Source organism: Chlorocebus sabaeus, chromosome 10, assembly GCF_047675955.1.
Source record: "Chlorocebus sabaeus isolate Y175 chromosome 10, mChlSab1.0.hap1, whole genome shotgun sequence".
Lineage (NCBI taxonomy): Eukaryota > Metazoa > Chordata > Mammalia > Primates > Cercopithecidae > Chlorocebus > Chlorocebus sabaeus.
The window spans coordinates 45,301,808-45,320,968 of NC_132913.1; the positions used below are offsets into that span (position 1 = coordinate 45,301,808).

The following is a 19,161-nucleotide window of genomic DNA, read 5'->3' on the forward strand; positions in this document are numbered from 1 at the left end:
TCTGCCTCAGCCTCTCAGAGTGTTGGGATAACAGGCGTGAGCCATTGCGCCCAGCACAGAGAACTTAATCATTCTATAGAAGTTAGGAAGGAGGTAAAAAGAAGCATACATGCACACACACAGACACATTTAGAAACAAAATAAGAAATGAATAAAATTATATCAGGAATCACAGTATTTGTAAAACAGAGATAAAAGACAACTCTTTGAAAATCCATCGATGTATTGTTTACCTGATACACTCCTAAAACATAATGACATGGAAAGTTTGGAAGTAAAGGACAATATATATAACCAACAAAGGATCAGTATTCATCATATATAAAAATCTCCTATAAATTAGTAAGATAAAAATAAAATACACAAAAGAAAAAATGGGCAAAAAATGGAGAAGAAAGCTGAAAGACTGCCAAACACATATAAAGGCATTTAATCTCACTAGTAATCAGGGAAATGAAATAAAGCAAAGAGATACCATTTTACAGTCACCACATTAGCAAAGGAATTATAAGGCTAACAACATCAGATTTATTGGCAAGAATATGGGGAAATGGGGTATAGTATACACTGTTGACACAAGTGTAACTTGGTAAAACTATTTTATAGGGCAGTGTAATACTATCTAGCAAAATTGAATACATGCAAACATATTATTACCACACATTAGAGAAACTCTTAGGTGCATACACAAGAAGATACCCATAAGGATGTTTACAGGAAAAAATTGGAAGCAACATAAAAAAGCCAGTTTTAAAAATGTATGTATAGTATATGTTACATTAATATATATGCACCATATATTATATATACATATATTTCTTATATATACATATCTACCATATATGTACATATACCACATACATACACACATATACACATATACCTTAAACCTGCTCATGTAGTTATAAGTACATACTTAGGAGTAAGAGTTTTAAAATGTACCCCAAAGCACACCTACCAACTCTCCACCTTTAGGACAGTGATTACCTTCGGGAAGAAAGTAAAGGTAATCTAAAGTAAAGAATGTGGACAGGCTTTAATGAAATCTTTCTTTTAAAAAATATGTGTTAAATATGGCAAAATATTAACAATTGTTAAATTTGGGTAGTAACTACACAGGCATCTAATATATCTGTACATTTATGTTTAAAATATTTTAAAATTAAAAATTTAAAATATAGTAACTAACATGAAGTAGTCACAAAGACCTAACAATCATCACAGCAATAGTATTTTCTGTTTATTTATTTTAAATAAAAAAACAAGTGTTCAAAAGAATAACATTTTTAAAAAGTCATGACATGCCTAAGGTGAAGCATTTACAGAAATGTGAATGTGACCATTATTATACAACCAAGGTTTTCTACTTCTTTAGAAAAAAATTAATGGTTAACTCAATATATTGCACTTAGTAATGTTAAGAGAGTACCATAAAACACGCTGTTCTCTTTCACTCAGCTGAACCTAAGTTAGAATCAGTCAGCTTTGAAATTTCATGACTTTCGGGGTGCAGAATTCACCACCTCCACAATGTATTAGCATTATTTTCCCATCTGAGCCCTCTTGGGCAGCAGCAGTAATAATCTGTGGTGTGTGTTAGAGGTTAGGACTGAACCTTCCTTGAGCTCCCAGGAAAATCACCACCTCTCCCTTCAGTGTGGGGTTTGTCAAACTCACTTCCTCCAGCTGTGGAGGCTGATTTCCCAGTGTACTTCACGTTCTGGTCAGGCACTTTCATCAGGTGCTGAAAGACAAACACGGGCTTTAATCTCCCAGGCTTGAAGTCACCAGAATGGCCAATCACAGGCAGTGAGAAGCCAGGCTAGGAGAGCAGCAGAAACAGAGCTTTTCAGCCCTCATGTGGTTTAACTCACATTTCAGGGACAGCTCAGGGGCAGTCAGAAATTGCTCCAGACAGGGTGGTGAGTTGGGCCCTGCTATTTGGGTAAAATCATAGGGAAGTGTTGAGTCTGAGATGAGTTAATCGAAAGTGTGTGAGAGACACATTTTAAGGGTCAATTTAAAATTTAGCAATGAGATGATTTTAAAATCACCTTTAGGACTGGGCCATCATTTTGATGGGGCCATCTTGTTCATCCGCATTCACAGAACACACAGCTGCTGTGGTTTAACTGTGCCCTCTTTTCCTATAAATGAGTTAAATCAACAACCTGATGACTAGCAGGGTAAAATGTGGCAGAGATGTTCCTTACATCCCAATCCTACTTTACCTTCAACACCCAGATCAAATTCCCTTCTCTTGTTGACACCATTCTCCTTGGATTCTTGTCTTCTTTAAGGGACTCCAACATGTACCAGAAGCGAAGTAGAAAGAGTTTTCATGGTTTTGTGGCTGCACAGATCTAGATCTGAACTCCAATCTCCATTTACTCACTGTAGGATCTCAGGCATTTCATTTAACCTCTCTAGGCTTCCATTTCCTCATCTGAAAATTGGGGAAATAATAATACCCATTTCACAGAGGTGTTGTGAGGATGAAATGAGATACAGAGTCGAACTGTTTAGTCCAAAGCCTGGCCTGGAGTAATGCTTTTAGCCACTGTTGTTACTGACATTCTTCCTGCTTTTTTCGTTATTTTTCCTTGTCCTTCAGATTTCTGAGTTTAATGTGGTTATTTTGAACTTGGACAAAAGCTTTTACATTTTATTCCCTACTGGTGTTGATTTAAGATATGCTTTATTTCCAATGAAATAGCTTTTCTTGAATTTTTATTAGACACGTGGTGCCTCATATTTTCTCAAACATCATTAAGAACAGAAACATCCTAAAAATTGAAGTCAAGTACATGCAGAAGTTAAGGGTCTTCAGTTTTAAGGCCCTCTGTTGACCAAGCCACTAGAAGCACTGATGACCTTTGCTGGCTTTTCAGTTTTCTGTTGACTCTGAGGCTCTGGTGTTGGCTTAAGGTCAGCTGTTAGAAAACAGTGAATTTATGCTTTGGTCACACTGTGGGAGTCAGGCTCCTGCTAAGAAAGGCCTCCAGAAAAGCCAGGAAGTTGTAAGTAAAGTTCTTTTCATTTGGATGTTGCCAGAAAAAACAGGCTGAGAACAAAGACTATTATTATAAAATACTAAAATAAGTCATTACTCATCTTCAAGCATTAACAAACTTAGCACATAGTAGGTGCTTAATAATCACTTACTGCATGATAAGTATGACACTTCTTATGTGGAGTCTCCATTTACCTGGAGACAGGCCTTTTCTGGAATGGTTGACAATAGTCAGTCCTCCCTACCCAAACCCCTACAAAAGCCTATAAATAAATGTTCACACAATTTGAAACTTGTCATTTTATTGACTTTAATCATTGTCCAAAGAGAAATTCCTGGAGATAAATATATGTGTGTATATCTACATATATTTATATATATATACACACACACACATATATACACACTCTCTATATATACAGCATCTCTATATATATATATGTTAAATCAACAACTCTCTCTCTCTATATATATATATAGAGAGAGAGTGAGTGCATGCGTGTGTGTGTGTGTGTGTATATATATATACACACTCTAAATATTAGGAAGCATAATTCTGGTAAAAAATAAATTTTGTCAATCAAGAAATTTTCCTCAGGCAAATTTCAGCTTTATAAAGATTCCAGTCCTTTGCAAGGACTGGGGGATGCTGCAGTCCTCCCCAGCGCCTCAGCATGGGTCAGCCTCCGCTACACTAACCCTCGGGGGAAGGTATCTGTGCAAACATTCAGCTGCCACCCCTCTGCCTGACCCTGCCTAGAAGAGCAGTGCATTTTGACAGAATTGTGGAGGGAAACACCCTCCAAAAAAGAGCAAAACAAACACTGTAGGGTCACAGCATTTGTCCTCGGGATACAATTCTTTATTGCTTATAATTATAATCAATAGAGTACTGTGAAATCTAATACTAATCTCTTTTTTCTTTTCTGTATACATGGCCTTTTTCATAGTGCACACTCCCATCTATCCACTGGGGGAATGGGAGGTGGAGTAGGAAATTAGGATTCTTTCAATAGCAATTTTGAGTCCCTAATAAAGCAATGTGAGGAAAGATAAAGATTTTAGATGTGTTTATGCTGCTATTAACACAACAAAACCTAGGTCTGGACTTGAACATGGAGATTGCTAGAAACCAAAGAGAACTCAAGATAGAATACAAGGGGAATTCACATAAAACAGACAGAAAAAGTACAAAGAGGATCTCCTCTTCTAGTTATGAGAGTGAGAGGGCAGGAGAAATGGGGCAAGAGACAGGCCAAGGTCTGTGGTGACCATCCACTCTTGGGGGTGAAAATAAAGGAGGAGGGCACTATTCCTATCCAACTAGGCATGGACCAGCCTGAGAACACTGGAGCCAGAGGCCTGCATCCTTTGATGCAGCCTAAGAAAGGTTGTGATTCTCAGGCCCGCATCCAAGATGGTGATGGGAAGGGCCAGCATAATGCTCCCTTAGGGCCAGATGGGGCCAGCTGCATCTCAGTGAGCCCAAGGACCCATAGACTACACCTAAGTAGCCACAGGTCCCTCATGAGGACACAGCGGACAATGCCTGAGCTACAACATCACATAGAGCCAAGGGATAATACAAGGAACTGAGCGCATGGATCCAAGAACCCTTCTCTTCCTCCTTGTTCCTCTCCACCATTCCATTTAGTATGTGTCACCTCAGATGGGAGCAGTGGGTACAAGGAAGAAATTGGATGAATACATATCTAAAAGAAAATAAATCATTTAAATGAGACTATTTAAACCAAAGATGCAATTAACAGAGATGCTAACTGGCAACTTTAAAAACACTATCCTCTGCTCTGTCTCCCAGGAGGGTGGGTATAGTGAGAAAGACTGGATAGCTGATAGAAAATACTGGACGTTTTCTTTGCACATATGTGTAATAATGTTAAACTATAACATGTCTATGCTATAAAACAATTGTATATTTTTAACAGCTCCCCTTTTATACAAAGGTTTTGAGGCAGCTATAATCTATGTATTGGAAAATAAACACTCAAGGAAAGATCAAAAGACCTTTAATTAGTTTTAGTTATTTGTCATGAAGGAGCGAATGCTGAATTTACACTTAGTATATGTGTTTTAACATATAGAAGGTTAGTATGAGAAGTGTGGTAACTTGCATTTTCTTTATTCACGGAATGTCAATATTTTTGTGGAAGAAAAGAAGCAAGAACTGTCTTATTAATGCCTTTATTTTCAGCACTTCGTAGACTTCCTAGAGCATGGTATGTGCTCAGTTAATATTTATTGAATGAATAAATGAAAATACAAATTGCTTAGCCTCAGAATGGATAGCTTAGGACATTTTTGGAGCTCTCTCAAGCCATTACTGTTGCTATGGGCTGAATGGAAGAGCCAGGGGAATCTGATGTGGCAGGAGGAAAGGGCTCTTGGTTACCCCATCCCCACTCTGACAAAACCCGCCAAAGAAGGAGATGTGAGGACTTTGCTGTGCCTGGACACCCTACTCCCATAGGCTGTAAGGCTAGTGTGAGTGTGTGTGTGTGTGCGTGTGCGTGCATGTGCAAGGGGCAGTGTTTTCTGGGCATGGGTGCTTGCTGCAGCCTCAGGTGAACGAGTACAACCTTTGCTGATACCCCATGGAGAGGCATCTAAGAACTGAGACTCTGGTCCCAGGGCTAGTCTAGGAGGCAGGGAAAGAGCACAAAAACATAGTCTCAGGGAGGCCTAAATGCTATCCAATTGTACATCAAGATCATGCTTTTTTTTCTCCCTCTAATATTAGAGGTTCAGGGACAAAATTAAGCCAGATAGAAAATTGTAATGGAATTGAGAATGTGATAGTGCCGGCATCATAAAGGAAAACGGTAGGAAGTGAAGTGTTTTGTCTCAGGGAAGACACTGTGGAGCATGGATTTGGCAGATCTGATGCAAGACCCTCCTGATCACAAGGCTGGACTGAGTCATGGGCTGTGCCTGGCACATAGCCTTTGTTTGCAAATCACCCAGTGGCCGAGCCTGAGTTTGCCTTGTGCACTCCTGTGTGCATAATTTTTAAAAACAAAACCTTTTCCCATGCTCTTCAGGAGACTGGCCTTTTGCAATACAGTCAATCAGAAAACATTGCTCAGAAACAACATACCATAAGAGCAGGATTGAGTCTTGAGAAGATTGAAAAGTGGGGAGAATAATTTAAGACTGCCCAGAAGGCATTAACTAGTATTCCACTTTCATAGATCAACTTTTATAGATTCCATAAGATTATTCTGAACTTCATCCAAAAGACAATCACTTGCCTTAATGTCTGGCCAAGTTGTTTCATGGGGTCCATAAATCTCAGATGGCATTAGCTGGCACTGTTAGTGATCAAGATCACTGGTTGACTAAATCTGCACTGGAAACAGACATGTTAATCCACCTAGTTAATTCACTGTGGTAAGTAATTACTGAACACTTATCTAATTAGCTAACGCTTTTACCTCTCAAACCCAGAGGTAAATGCCAGATTGAAATTGGTGGTTCTCCTCATTATACCTTAAAAATAAAATTGAGAGATATGGCATGGAATATCAAATAAAAGTGTGCTGGTGCCCATGGTAGTGAGTGAGTATGGTGAGTCTCAAAATTGCCAGTGGTTCCTGGGAAGGAGCAGCAGGTAGACCAGCCTGAGATGAGTCAGGGGTAAGAGACAGATGTATTATTACAAGCTATCAACAATAACTACTGTCCTAAGTTACAAAGGCAACACACATGTTAAAGACTATTTTGCCTCATAGTCATCATTACCTTTTCCAGGATAAGTGTCCACAGGAATTTTTTGATATCTGGGCACAGTTGCAAATGTCTAGTTGGTGGTAACAATGGCAAGATTTAGGCTACATGGATTCCTCAATATAAAGTCCCCTATCCTTTTTCCTTCCTATTCTGTAAATTTTGCTGTCTGACCAAGATGGGCCAAAGGAGGCCAGTGTGACATTCAAAGAGTTTGCCAAGAATGACTGTCACCAGGAAGAGGAGCGTCTTCTAACATGGAGAACTCAGTTAGGATATGAGCACTTGATTCTTGACTGTGATGCACATTCTTAGAAATCCAAGCATATTAGGAGGTGTCTTGTATTTGCTGCTGTTTGGCATTTATAGACATTTTAGGTTCTGATTCGCCTGAAAGCCATGAGACTATGTTCTTGAAGCTCTCACCAGCATAGAACTTCAGTTGATTGTTCTGGGAGTGAAGGGAAAAAAGATCAGGATGAAGTTATCTAGTTTTCTAGATTTTTCCATCCCCAAAGTGAAAAGTGAGAAACATTAGCAAAAGTAGTGAATTCATGCCTTTCTTGGCAGAGGCTCCGTTTTCTGAAAATACTATGCTGTATTATTCCATGTGGATTAACCCCTGATTCAATAAATTTTACCAACAGCCTATAGTTTAGAGAAAGAGGCCCTGGGAAATAAGTTTTTTTAAAAAATTATCAGTCCTTCTGTGTGAACTGGAATAAGTAAAGTTCAGATAAAGGGACATTCTGAGGTCCTGACTTTGGATGCTTTCCTAACTTGTGATGACAAAGAATGAAAACAAGTTGGTGAGGGACTGGATGGAGAGGGGAAACTGAAATGTTTGAGAACTGGACGTTCTCGTATGTATTGGACACAGTTTTGAGAAGACCTGGTAGGCGTGGTATAGAAACCAAAAGAGGACTTGTATCCGTATACAGTTTTCTCAAAGCAAATAAGCCTGTTTGCAACATCGAACCTGTGTTGGGATCAAGGACAAATGTAAGGGAAAGGTTCTCACCAATAGTTAACAAGCTAACCAACCTGGTCAAAGAGCTAGGATGGCACACCATCAAAGGGGACCTATCTTCTTGAGAAAGTTCTGCTCTGAGAACTGGGCTGTGGTATAAAAGGCATGTCAGGGAGGGCGTTTTTTATTTGATAGGAAAATTTAAAATGCTAAAGGAAAGTTTTTCATAGCAATTTTACAGGAAAACCTAAGTTTTAAGAGAGGGTATCATTCTAACTTGGAACTGAACTATTATGACTAGATCTATAATAGCAAGTCACAATATTTCTCTTTCTTGACATCAATTTAAGAGTGACTGCTCACATAGTAGAGAGAATGGCTTCGGTTATACCTGCCTCCAATAGTTCCATGAGATCTGATAGGAATACATATGTTGGGTGAGTAATTTTGATTTTCCAAATTTGTTTTGATCAGATGGATGCTCCTTACATTTTGTATTAAATGATTAGATAATGGGCCTCTATAGTTATCACTGGATACAGCTCATAAAACAATAAAAACAATGCAAAATGTCTTTTTAATGACATTTTTCTCCTTGATTTTGGGGGTTAGGGGTTGGCTCATCTAAGAAAATGGGGCAAAATAAGTCAAAAAAATATGCAAAAATTTAGCCAACCTTCAGTAGTAAACAAATTCAAGGTTCAGCCTGGGACTCACCATAGCGTTCAGCCCTTAATTCCAAGACCATGCGCTGCAATTGAGAAATAATTAAAAGGGTCTCTCAGTGCCTGAGGGAGGTTTAATTGTGTTGCAGGATATTGTGGAGTGATTTAATATGCTTGTGATGGACCTTACAGAGAATTTACTTCTGAAATACCGTTTATGTGATTAATCTCATGGGTAGATATAAAATTGCTGAAGCTGTCTACAAATTTAGCTCCAGTTCCTGCCCCAGGTTAACAGAACACAACAGAGCATTAATCATCATGAGGCATAAGGAGATTTTGATGGTTCCCTCTGATTTCCTGAGAGTTGTGTGAAATGTCTTGCTCAGAGCCTCCATTATATCAGCATTTCAGAAAACACTCCATTTGCCCATCCCAAACAGAGGTAGCCTCCTGCCTGTTCCCTTCCTCAGGGAAGCCCAGGAGAAAGAGAAAAAGAAAAATTATGAAGACGAAGGTAATGGCAAATGGAAAGACTTCTTCCCAGCCAGCAATTTCCTTTGTTTGGCAATATTTAATACTCATCATGTAGTGTAATTTGTCATGATTTACTAAAAAGACTATTATCTGTATTAGGAAACGAAAAAGAGTTTGAAGAGAAAACAACACGTACAAACTTATTTAGTAAAAAGTATATATTTTGGAAAAATCAAAGTATTGCAAAAACTACATTCATATTGGGTAGAAATTTGGCGTGAAATCCCAAACAAGCTTTTTCTTTGGTACTGACAGAGTGATCATCTTAGACGTGCTGCTTGATGAACCCAGTGAAACAAGACACTTCTACAGACAGTCCCCCAAATTTTCTGACTGAGAAATCATTAGACAGTGGGCCAGGGCATCAAGGAAAAGTAATCCTAATGAATTAATGTATTATAATACAAGTGAAAATAATTAATGGCTCTGCTGGTTGGAGAATTTCTCCCCGAAGATAGGAAGAGTGGTATAGATGAGTGATTTTTAAAACACCAAAGCCCAGGTCTCCTTGAGGAAGTCAATCTGAATTTCTAGAGATAGGCTCTAGGGATTAAAGTTCCCCTGGTGGTTCTGATATGTAGCTAGAGTTTGGAATCACTAGGGTAGAGGAATAAGACTCTTTTATAGAATAATGATTCATAGATTCAGTTGGGAATCCAAAGGAATATTTCCAGGTCGTGAAAGTAGTCTTGGCAGAGTGAAACAGAAAGTGTAATAGAATTTGGAAGAAAAAGTGGATGGCAGTGTTTGTCAAACTTTAATGTGCATGTGAATCACACAGAGTTTGTTAAAATGCAGATTTTGATTCAGCAGGTGTGGGGTGGAATCTAAGATTTTGCATTCCTAAGGAGCTCCCCAGGTGTGGCTAATGCTGCTGGTTCACTGACCACACACTGTATAACAAGGGACTAGGGCTAAATTCTTGCCTCACAAGAGAAGAAAGGAAATGTCCCTTTGCTTTGAGATTTTGAAGCTTGTTCTGTAGTAGTAAGTGCACTGATACCATGGAATACTTTATTTTGGAAACTAGGTATGTATGACCCAGTAACTAATTAAAAATCTATTACTCTAGATGTTTTTGAGAAGGAAATTAATAGTATTTTGTTCTACTTTCTGAACAGTCCAATTTAATTCAACAATAGAATTTGTTAAAACTTAGGGATTCAAGAAAGATATTTGAGATAGCTTGCCTCAGGGGATTCGCAGTCTTTCTAGGGGGATGGAAACTTAACTACATTACAATGTGAAATGCTATCTACCAGCACTAGCAAGAAACAAATGCTTTGGGAACACAGTAGGAAAAAAATTAATACTGACCAAGGAGAGAAGATGCTTGGAAAAGCCTTTATGGAAGATGTAATATTTGAATTGGACCATGAAGGAAAATTGGAATTTTGGTAGGTGAAAAGTAGAAGAAAGGGGGAAGGATGTTTGAAGGACAAAGGCCTGAAGCAGGGGTTCTCAACTTTGGCTGCACCAAAGATCATTTGAGAAGATTTTTAAAATACTTAAATTTTTTAGATTTAAAATACAGAGTGTCTAAATTAATTAGTGCCTGGTCAACAGTGTTGTTGTTTTTTTTTTTTTTTTTAAAGCTCCCTGGTAATTTTAATGCACAAAGTGAGAATCAATAAAGATATAGAAAGACACAAGTCTTGGTAAAATATTTTGAAATGTATGGAATGAAAAGCATGTGGAAAGGCCAGGCATGGTGGCTCACACCTGTAATCCCAGCACTTTGGGAGGCTAAGGTGGCTGGATTGCTTGAGGTCAGAAGTCTGAGACCATCCTGGCCAACATGGTGAAACCTCATCTCTACTAAAAATACAAAAAATAGCTGGGTATGGTGGTGGGCATCTGTAATCCCGGGTACTCAGGAGGCTGAGGCAGGAGAATCGCTTGAACCGGGAGGCTGAGGTTGCAGTGAGCTGAGATTGGGCCACTGTACTCCAGCCTGGGTGACAGAGCAAAATTCTGAAGGAGAAGAGAAGAGACGAGAAGAGAAGAGAAGAGAAGAGAAGAGAAGAGAAGAGAAGGGAAGAGAGAAAAGAAGAAGGAATAGGAGAGAGGAGAGAGGAGAGAAAAGAGAGAAGAGAGAAGAGAAGAGAAGGCATGTGGAGAGAAATGGGAGGAACAAAGAACAAAGAAGTCCCAGACAGTTCTTGGCAAAGACGTCTTGACCCACTGTGGTGTGGGGGTAGATACATTTTATCACTGATAACTCTAGTGGCATATGATTACTACCCAAATAACCAAAAGCTACAAATGATATGCTTCATAAATATGAACTGGATTGAATTAAGGTCATTCTTATAGCCGTCATCAGCTCACTGTCTTGCATTTCGTGGTATTTTACAAAGAAAAGAGAGGAAGGATTGGTGTTCTAGCTGTACTGCTGTGATGGGGGTTTGAGCCAGGGCCATGGCCACTGGGGTGGAAAGAAAGTGGTGTATTCAGCATGGTTGGTGGAGTCCTCAATGGCAGTGCTGTTCAAAGTGTTGTCCACAGATCATCAGCGTCAGGACCAACGAGGAGTTTGCTAGAAATGCAAATTTGGACACACATCAGCAACCCGCTGAATCAGAATTTCCAGAAGAGGAGTCCATGAAGTGTCTGGCTGATTCTTATGCCTGCTACACTTTGAGAAGATAAAATAAAATACAAATAATTTACTCAAGTTTGCACAATTAGGACACATATGGTTGAACTTGTACTGGAACACAGGCAATCTGAATCCACAGCCCAGTAGCTTATATTCCACAGCCTCCCATGCGAAGAAATAAGATGACCATTACAGTCAGAACTGAATAGAAATGGCTGTTTTGTAATTTACTGGTTGTTAATCTTGCACAAGTTTCTCAACTTCTGTAAGCCTTGGCTTCTTTGTTTGTAAACTAAATTATTAATCTTACCCAGTTAATACAGCAGTTATGGGACAAATGAGTTAATGAATTTGTTATATGCAGTTTTCATGCCATTTTCATGCTTAGTGCTATGCTTGGCACATAGAGAGAGTAAATATTCGCCATAATTATTGTTATACTGCATTGCTTCTCAACAAATAATTTAACCCTAAAGGAAAGTTTACATTCAGACTTTCTTTCTTGTGAGCTTTCTCTCAAAATTCTTTTATATCTTCTTTGTGTAATTTTTTTTTTCCAGAAAAAGGTTTGTTCATGTTAAAAATCCTTACTTAGATTCAATGGATGAAGACACTCTCTATCACTTGGATTTGGGAACAAAAACACACAACCTACCAGCAATGTTTGGAAATGTAAAGGTAAAAACATTTCTAATTTCAGGAAAAATGATTGAGTTTTTTCTACTAATTTTTCTTCTTACCTTGCCAAAATAATCTATACACCATTGGCTAGCAAAGTCCCAATAGGAACTAAGTCACACTTATTCTCTGAAACAATTTGGAATGTGCATATCATGAACAATCATTTCCACCCCAACAAGACATAAAGGTTCCCAAACTAAATCTAATGCAAACATGCTATTTGACTACTCTGGTCCCTGGAGATAAATACAATTTTATTGACAATACTGCTGGGTGTTGAGAATTCATTATGTTTTAACAGATTCAGCTCACTATTTAACATCTACATTTATAGCTTAATCTCACTAGTTCTCGTTTTATTAAATCATAAAAATAACTCAACAAAACTAACAATATTATTTCACTTCTGGAAAATAATCATTATCTAATATTTCATATTAAGATTTTGTTTCATAGGAAATATTTCATAAAAATTATTTATTAAATACTACATAAAATTGTACTTCTGCATTATTTGTTTTATCTGACATGTATTTTAATTATATAAGCAATTTGTGTTCCTTATTTAAAACAAGGAATACAAAAAAGAATATGATTTTTAAAAAACACCCAGTAGTCCTATCACCTAAACATAGACACGATCAACTCATTTATTTCTTTCAATCATTTTTAATGAATAGACTTTAAAATAGTTGTAATTATAGAGCTGCATTCTACACTTTATCATTTAGCTTTACATCATTAACATTTCTCCGTATTATTACATTCTTTTGAAACACATCATTTATGGGTGTCAAGTGGTGTACCACACATTACAGAGACTATTATTAACTTTTATGCTAAAATATTTTCCATTATAAACAGGACTCAAATGAATGGTTTTGTACCTGAAGATTTTCTACATTTAGGTCAGTTTGCTTAGGGTGATTCACAGAAATGCTCAAAGAGACTGGATTTTTAAAGAACTTTGTTTTCCAAAAGACTATATCTATTTACAGTTGCACTAATGGAGAATTGCGCAGTTTTCATCTGACTTTTTCATTTCTTTGGCAATTACAATAATAAAAATAAAAGCATCACATGTACTATATCACTAACATCTGCAGATTTAGCTCTTTTAGGTGGGTTTAGCAGATATTAACTCTCTCCATAAAACAAGAAAATTAAGTTCAGAGAGGTGGAAGAAGGTTAGTTACACCACAGAGTGATAACGCTGAGACCTGGACCAAGTTCTTCCAAGTCCAATCTCTAGGGTCCTTGCTCATTGCACTAGGAGGACCCTTTGGGTCACAGTAACTCAGGATCGTCCATAATTATTTAATCCTAGCTCTTTCACTTACCCATTGGGTCAAGAGGCAGGTGAGAAAAGGGGAGGAAGAAGAGGGGGAGGTTAAGAAGGAGGGGGAGGAAGAGGTTGGAGGCAGAGGAAAAGGAAGGGAACAAGAAAGTAAGGAGGGAGGGAAAGAAAAAAAGGTTGGAAAATGAGAAGAAATCGATCTACGATGCCTATGGTCAGTAGGTGCTGAGTGGTCTTCTCCCGCTTCCTCTCTCCTAGGTAGGAAGGTGTGAGGGTGTGGCTGGGTGTCCTCACAGCGAGGTGACCCACCATTTCTTCACTCCTCTCCAGGCTGCGCTCCTTGCCTTTGTGTCACCTCCCTCTATCTTGTGCTTCATCTTCTCAATGTAACCTCTTCCCCTGCTGCTGTTTTGGTTTACTTATGCTCCAAGAGTCATGGATCAAGGCGGTCTTTAATACTCAATAATCAGATTGTACCAGAATCCAAACATTAGATTTGAGGTTCATGCCTCACAATAATATCCCAGGACCCTTGTCTAGAGATGACTCTGATTAATTGAAAGACTTTTCATAATTAATAAACTAAGACATATAGCTGGTTAATACATTTAAAAGACTTGAGACATGTATTTGAGACAGAAAGTGATTTGCTATCTACATATCTGGGTTTCTGTCTCTCTTCTACCATTTATGGAGTGCTTTCTATATATCAGACCCTGTGTGGCACGTGCAAATGGTACAGTGAGTCCCCACAGCAATTAAAGTAGTTATTATCTCCACTTTACAGATGAGAAAACCAAGGCTCAAATATATACATAGTGTTATAACATATATATAATATATGTTTATCTGTAATAGGCACAACACAGCTGGTATGTGAAACAACTGAGATTAAAACTTAGGTTTCTCTGATTAAAAAAAAATAATGGCTCTTTCTCTGTTCAAACGAAACAAACCAACACAAAAACAAAAATAAAAGCACTATGTTTTAGTACTTTTTAGTAGTCCAAGTATTAGTTTCTGGGAAATCATTGGGATGGAAAGCTTTGTTTTAGAGATAAAAATAAAGGGACTCGCATGTATGTATCTCTCTCTCTCATGCGCGCGCGCACACACACACACGCACACACATAGTTGTCCCATCTAGGTTATAATCCCAGGAACCAGACCTTCACATCTCTGTCTGTCCAGATTTTGTTCAGCATTTATTCTCACACACTGTTTATCATCACCACTATCCAACCTTATACATTTACCACCCACCTGGTTGTGAACCTTCAGTAAACTATCTTTTGGATACAAAGATATGCTCTGTTTCAAACCTGTCTATCCCATCAGAGAGCAACTCCACTGATTGAGCCACTTTGATGAATAGGAGGCAAAAGAGAGAGAGAGAGAGAGAGAGAGTGAGAGTGAGTGTGTGTGTGTGTGTGTGTGTGTGTGTGTGTGTATAAACTGAGGAGCAGGTAACCTAGTTCCAAATGATCAGAACTGGCCATTTAACCTGAACTAGAACTTTTTCAAGGCAGCAGGTAAAGTCTGATTTATTCTCATAGATGGTTTCCTCAGAAACTTGCCTTCCTCCGGCCATGTTCTCCTCTTTGAATGAGAACATTCTACATTCAATTTCTTGAGTCCCTTAAATCTCAGGGCAGCAGTCCTGGCTCAGAAAAGAGGACATAATCCATCAGTACCTGAAAACTCAGCCTCGTCTTCACAGAGATGATAATCATTATTAATAGCATTATCTTCAAAGAAAGGAGAACTCTGGGTGTATAAAGTTGAAACTTCAGACTCCAGCAATCGCTCCCATTTCCTTCATATTCTTACCACATTTAAAAATTTTTGCTATGTGCTACTGCAAAATCTCAGTAGCTTAATACAAGTTAAGTTTACTTCTCACTCATATTAGGTACAAAGTGGGAGTTCTTGGTTGATGGATGGTTTCCCTACAACTGATGATTCAAGGACCCAGGCTCCTTCCATTATTGTGACTCTGTTTCCTTCAAGGCATAAATTGCTGTTTCCCAGTGTGTCAAATCTGTCCAGCAGATGAGAGTGACAATATGTAGGGTCACCAATACATCCTCCTTGTAGGATAGGAGATTTCTATGGGCTAGGACTGGAAACGGTACCCATTACTTCTGCTCAAATTCTAGTCACTGGAACTCAGACATATGACCTTGTCTAACTGGAAAGGAGGCTGAGATGTTAAGTTTAGCTGGGTGCCGAGAAAGAACGGCAAACTGTTTAGGTGAACAGCTAATCGATCTCTGCCATACTCACTAGAAAGATTCAGACAATTAATACATACGGTGGAGGATCCTTAGGAGTTATCTATTTGATATCAACATCCAAATATGTCTTTTATAAAATCACTAACAGGTATCCTCTAATCTCTCACTAGAAATTTCTAGTAATATGTAAAATTATTACTTTATAATACCGTATAATATGCATTTTGAATGTATTTATATTCCCTTGTTAACATAGAAAATGCATAAGATGCAATAGACCAGATTAATACAACATGGCATAGTTAAGACTTTTAAGATACTAGGGATATCTAAAGCTGAGCTTTTTTCTGGCAGTCATTAGCCAAAGTCCTTAACATATTTTTGTAATGCCTCTGACTCCTTCCCATTGTGTTTCTAACTTCTTTGATAAAACCAGGACAATTGATCGTTTTGTTTGAGACAAAAACACCGTAAATGTCACTTAAGGTCAATGTTGGTTGGTGGTCTTCAGCCATATTTTACTTCTCATTAAAGCAGCCAGACTGAAAATTGTGTCCAGAGATGATGTTTAGTGAGTCTGGTTTAGGAGTAAGGAAGGCTTTAAGAACCAAGCTGCTTCTGTCTGTGCATATGATCTTTATGTCTCCAGAAATATTCAGAAATTCCTGTTGATTATAGCAACATCTACAGTTCAAAGGAGAATTCAAACCACAAGCTATTCTAACATCTGTTTTGGTTTTATGGTCAATCTGAATAGTTGTAATTTACATTCGCTGGCACCACACAATGAGGTTATTTTCAAACTACTGTACTGTGTTTTAAAAATTTCCTCGGACTTAGATCGTGAGCCAAGTCTTAACTATCCACACCAACAAAGAAGAAAATTCCATGAATTATTAATAACAGGTTTAAAACTCACCTGAAACCATGGTCTTAACCTCTTTGTTACCAGTCTTTATGGCTGACTTCTATTGCAGTTCATTACTAGCTTAAGGCTTCATCAGAGAAACTCATAAGAAGGCAGAGGAACAACAATGTTAAGGGTAGAAGAGAATCAGAGGGCCTGGATACAAGGCTAATTACACCGCTAATTGCAAAAGAGTGTAGCTCAGGAACTATTGCTAAATGGAAACAGGATGCATCATGTTATCAGACCACTCAATAGTTAGAGTAAATCATTTGTGAATGGGGCCACCTATTCTATAACCTCAGTTAGGTATTTCATTAGACAGATATTCTTTATCCCTGTGATGGACCTCGTCAGCCCTCCCAATCCTCTGTCCAATGCTGCCCACATCAGCTAGATACCACCAACTGCCTTTTCCTTACTAGAGGACTCAGACCAGCTTCATTTGTACTAAATTCTGCAATATAGGAATAGTAAGCAAGTTCAGAAGCAGGAATAGAAAATTGCTACATGATATATAAATTAATGGTTACCATTTGTCCATCACTGAGAACGTGTCTGGACTTGTGCAATGTCCTTTGCCATATGCAATCTCACGTTCTTCTTTCAAAACTCTCTGAGGGGTACTGTGTTTTTCCTGTATTGGAGATGGTCTGAGGCACATAGCTTATTTGTGTGACACTGAGTAAGCTTCTTACTCACTGATGGGGTTGGAGTTCAAAGCCAGGTTTACCTAACCCCAAAGGGCAGACCCTCGGCTATGTTGTCTTCTCTCTCTTTGCATTTTCCTCGCCACTTACTTCAGAATCCTGGAGGATTTGACTCTTGCCACCTTGCTGTGGCCTGTGCTTCCTCCTGGGTGTGAGAGTCTGCCAGTGCTCACCCTCTTGTTGCCGACCCCTAGTGCTTCTCTGCTTCTCTCCCTGGCATCCACCTCTCCCATTCCTGGTCCCTGGGGCTAGTGTACCCCTAAACAGACTGTTGTATGAGTAACTGCCAGACAATTGTATTGCCATCTTCTATTAGACATCCTTGACTGCAACACCTATCCTAATTTCAGAGAAGGGAAAATGTGAATAAAACAAAAACAAAAATAAATCACTGGAATTGATGAAATGCCACAGGGAGATCCCACATTTACAATAATAAGGCTTGTTCCATGAGAATTTCTTCTGAATAAGAAATTTAAAAGTCTTGAGATGATTCCTTTAAAATTTTAAGTTCACATAATCCATTTCACAATACAAATTTATGATAGGTCATGGGGAATCAGAAAACATACCTAAAACTGGTAGTTCTCCTTTTGCTCTTATATCACTTACATGCTGTGGCCTCAGAACTTACATCCTAAGCATATGTCATGGTAATGCTCAACAATAGGCTGTCTATGTCAATTTAAGATGCTGGTTGGTGTTCACTACAAACAAAAACACCAGGAAACACCTCCTTGAATAATATGAACATTTATTTTGATTTGTGATTTTTTTTTTTTTTTTACTAATTTAGTGCATAAAACTTTGCTTCTGTTGCCTTATTTACAGGTTGATGCAAAATAGCTAATTCATGGAACATAAACCATGACATCTACACACACTCTTAAGTAAATTGACTAAAAAGTAAAATAAAAAATTAGAGTTGAAACTGACCCGTGGTTCTTATCCCAGTTACTATGGCAGGCCCTTGTTTATTTTTATTAACAGTTTGTCTGTGTTGGTGGGAGCCCCAACAGAATGAAAGCATTTGCACTGTTTATGCACAAGGAGCTTGGGTTGGAGGAAGCTGAAGAAGACATAAAAGACATCTGTGCTGGGACAGACAGATATTGTATGTACAAAAGCGGGCCTGTGCTCGCCATCAATGTGAGTATCCGTGGTTGCATTTCAGCTAGTCATTGCAGGCTAGAGAAAAAAGTGGGAACTTTTACATGTAGTTCTTTTTCTCTCCTGCTTTGCATTCTTACACAATTAAGCTAGGTGTCCAGGTATGAGTTTCTTATTGGAAAAAGCCCCCAGGGCAGAACATAGCATGCAGCATCATTTTTGTTTATTAGTTACCACTTAGGTATTCAAATTAGAGGGAAAATACTCAAAGCACCCCTCCTTTCTCTTTACTTTGTAACTGGTTAACACCCCTCACTCCCCCACCCAATGGCAATTTTCCTTCCTCTATCCCTTACCCAGCTTTGGGAATGTTGAGCTTTTAGTACACATAGGCTAATTTTCAGGACTGCTAAAGTGCTGCTGTTTAACACCATAATAAGCTCGCTGAAAAACTGCTAATGCATTTCTACTGAGCTCTTGTGAATTACTCTCCGGCATTTAGAACATGTGAACAGTTATGGAAGCACACAGTGTCCTAAGACAAAATGAAAGGGGAATGATTTGCAGTTTTAGGGAACATGCAGACCATTTCCCCCTTGGACTCAGCTGGGCACACACTGATGAGGGCGTATATGCATAGGTGTCCAATTTGCCTTCCCGTGTTTATCCCTCTGCACAGGGCTGTATT

At 38.4% G+C, this 19,161-nt stretch overlaps 1 protein-coding gene across 1 annotated transcript in view; it reads left to right on the top strand.

The window, feature by feature from the left end:
* The window catches only part of UPP2 (uridine phosphorylase 2), a 132,146-nt gene that overhangs the window by 93,674 nt on the left and 19,311 nt on the right, over window positions 1–19,161 (top strand). The window contains 3 exon segments of the mRNA XM_007965023.3: window positions 8,080–8,164; window positions 12,092–12,209; window positions 18,354–18,512. Of these exon segments, the coding sequence (XP_007963214.3) occupies window positions 8,080–8,164; window positions 12,092–12,209; window positions 18,354–18,512 (362 nt within the window).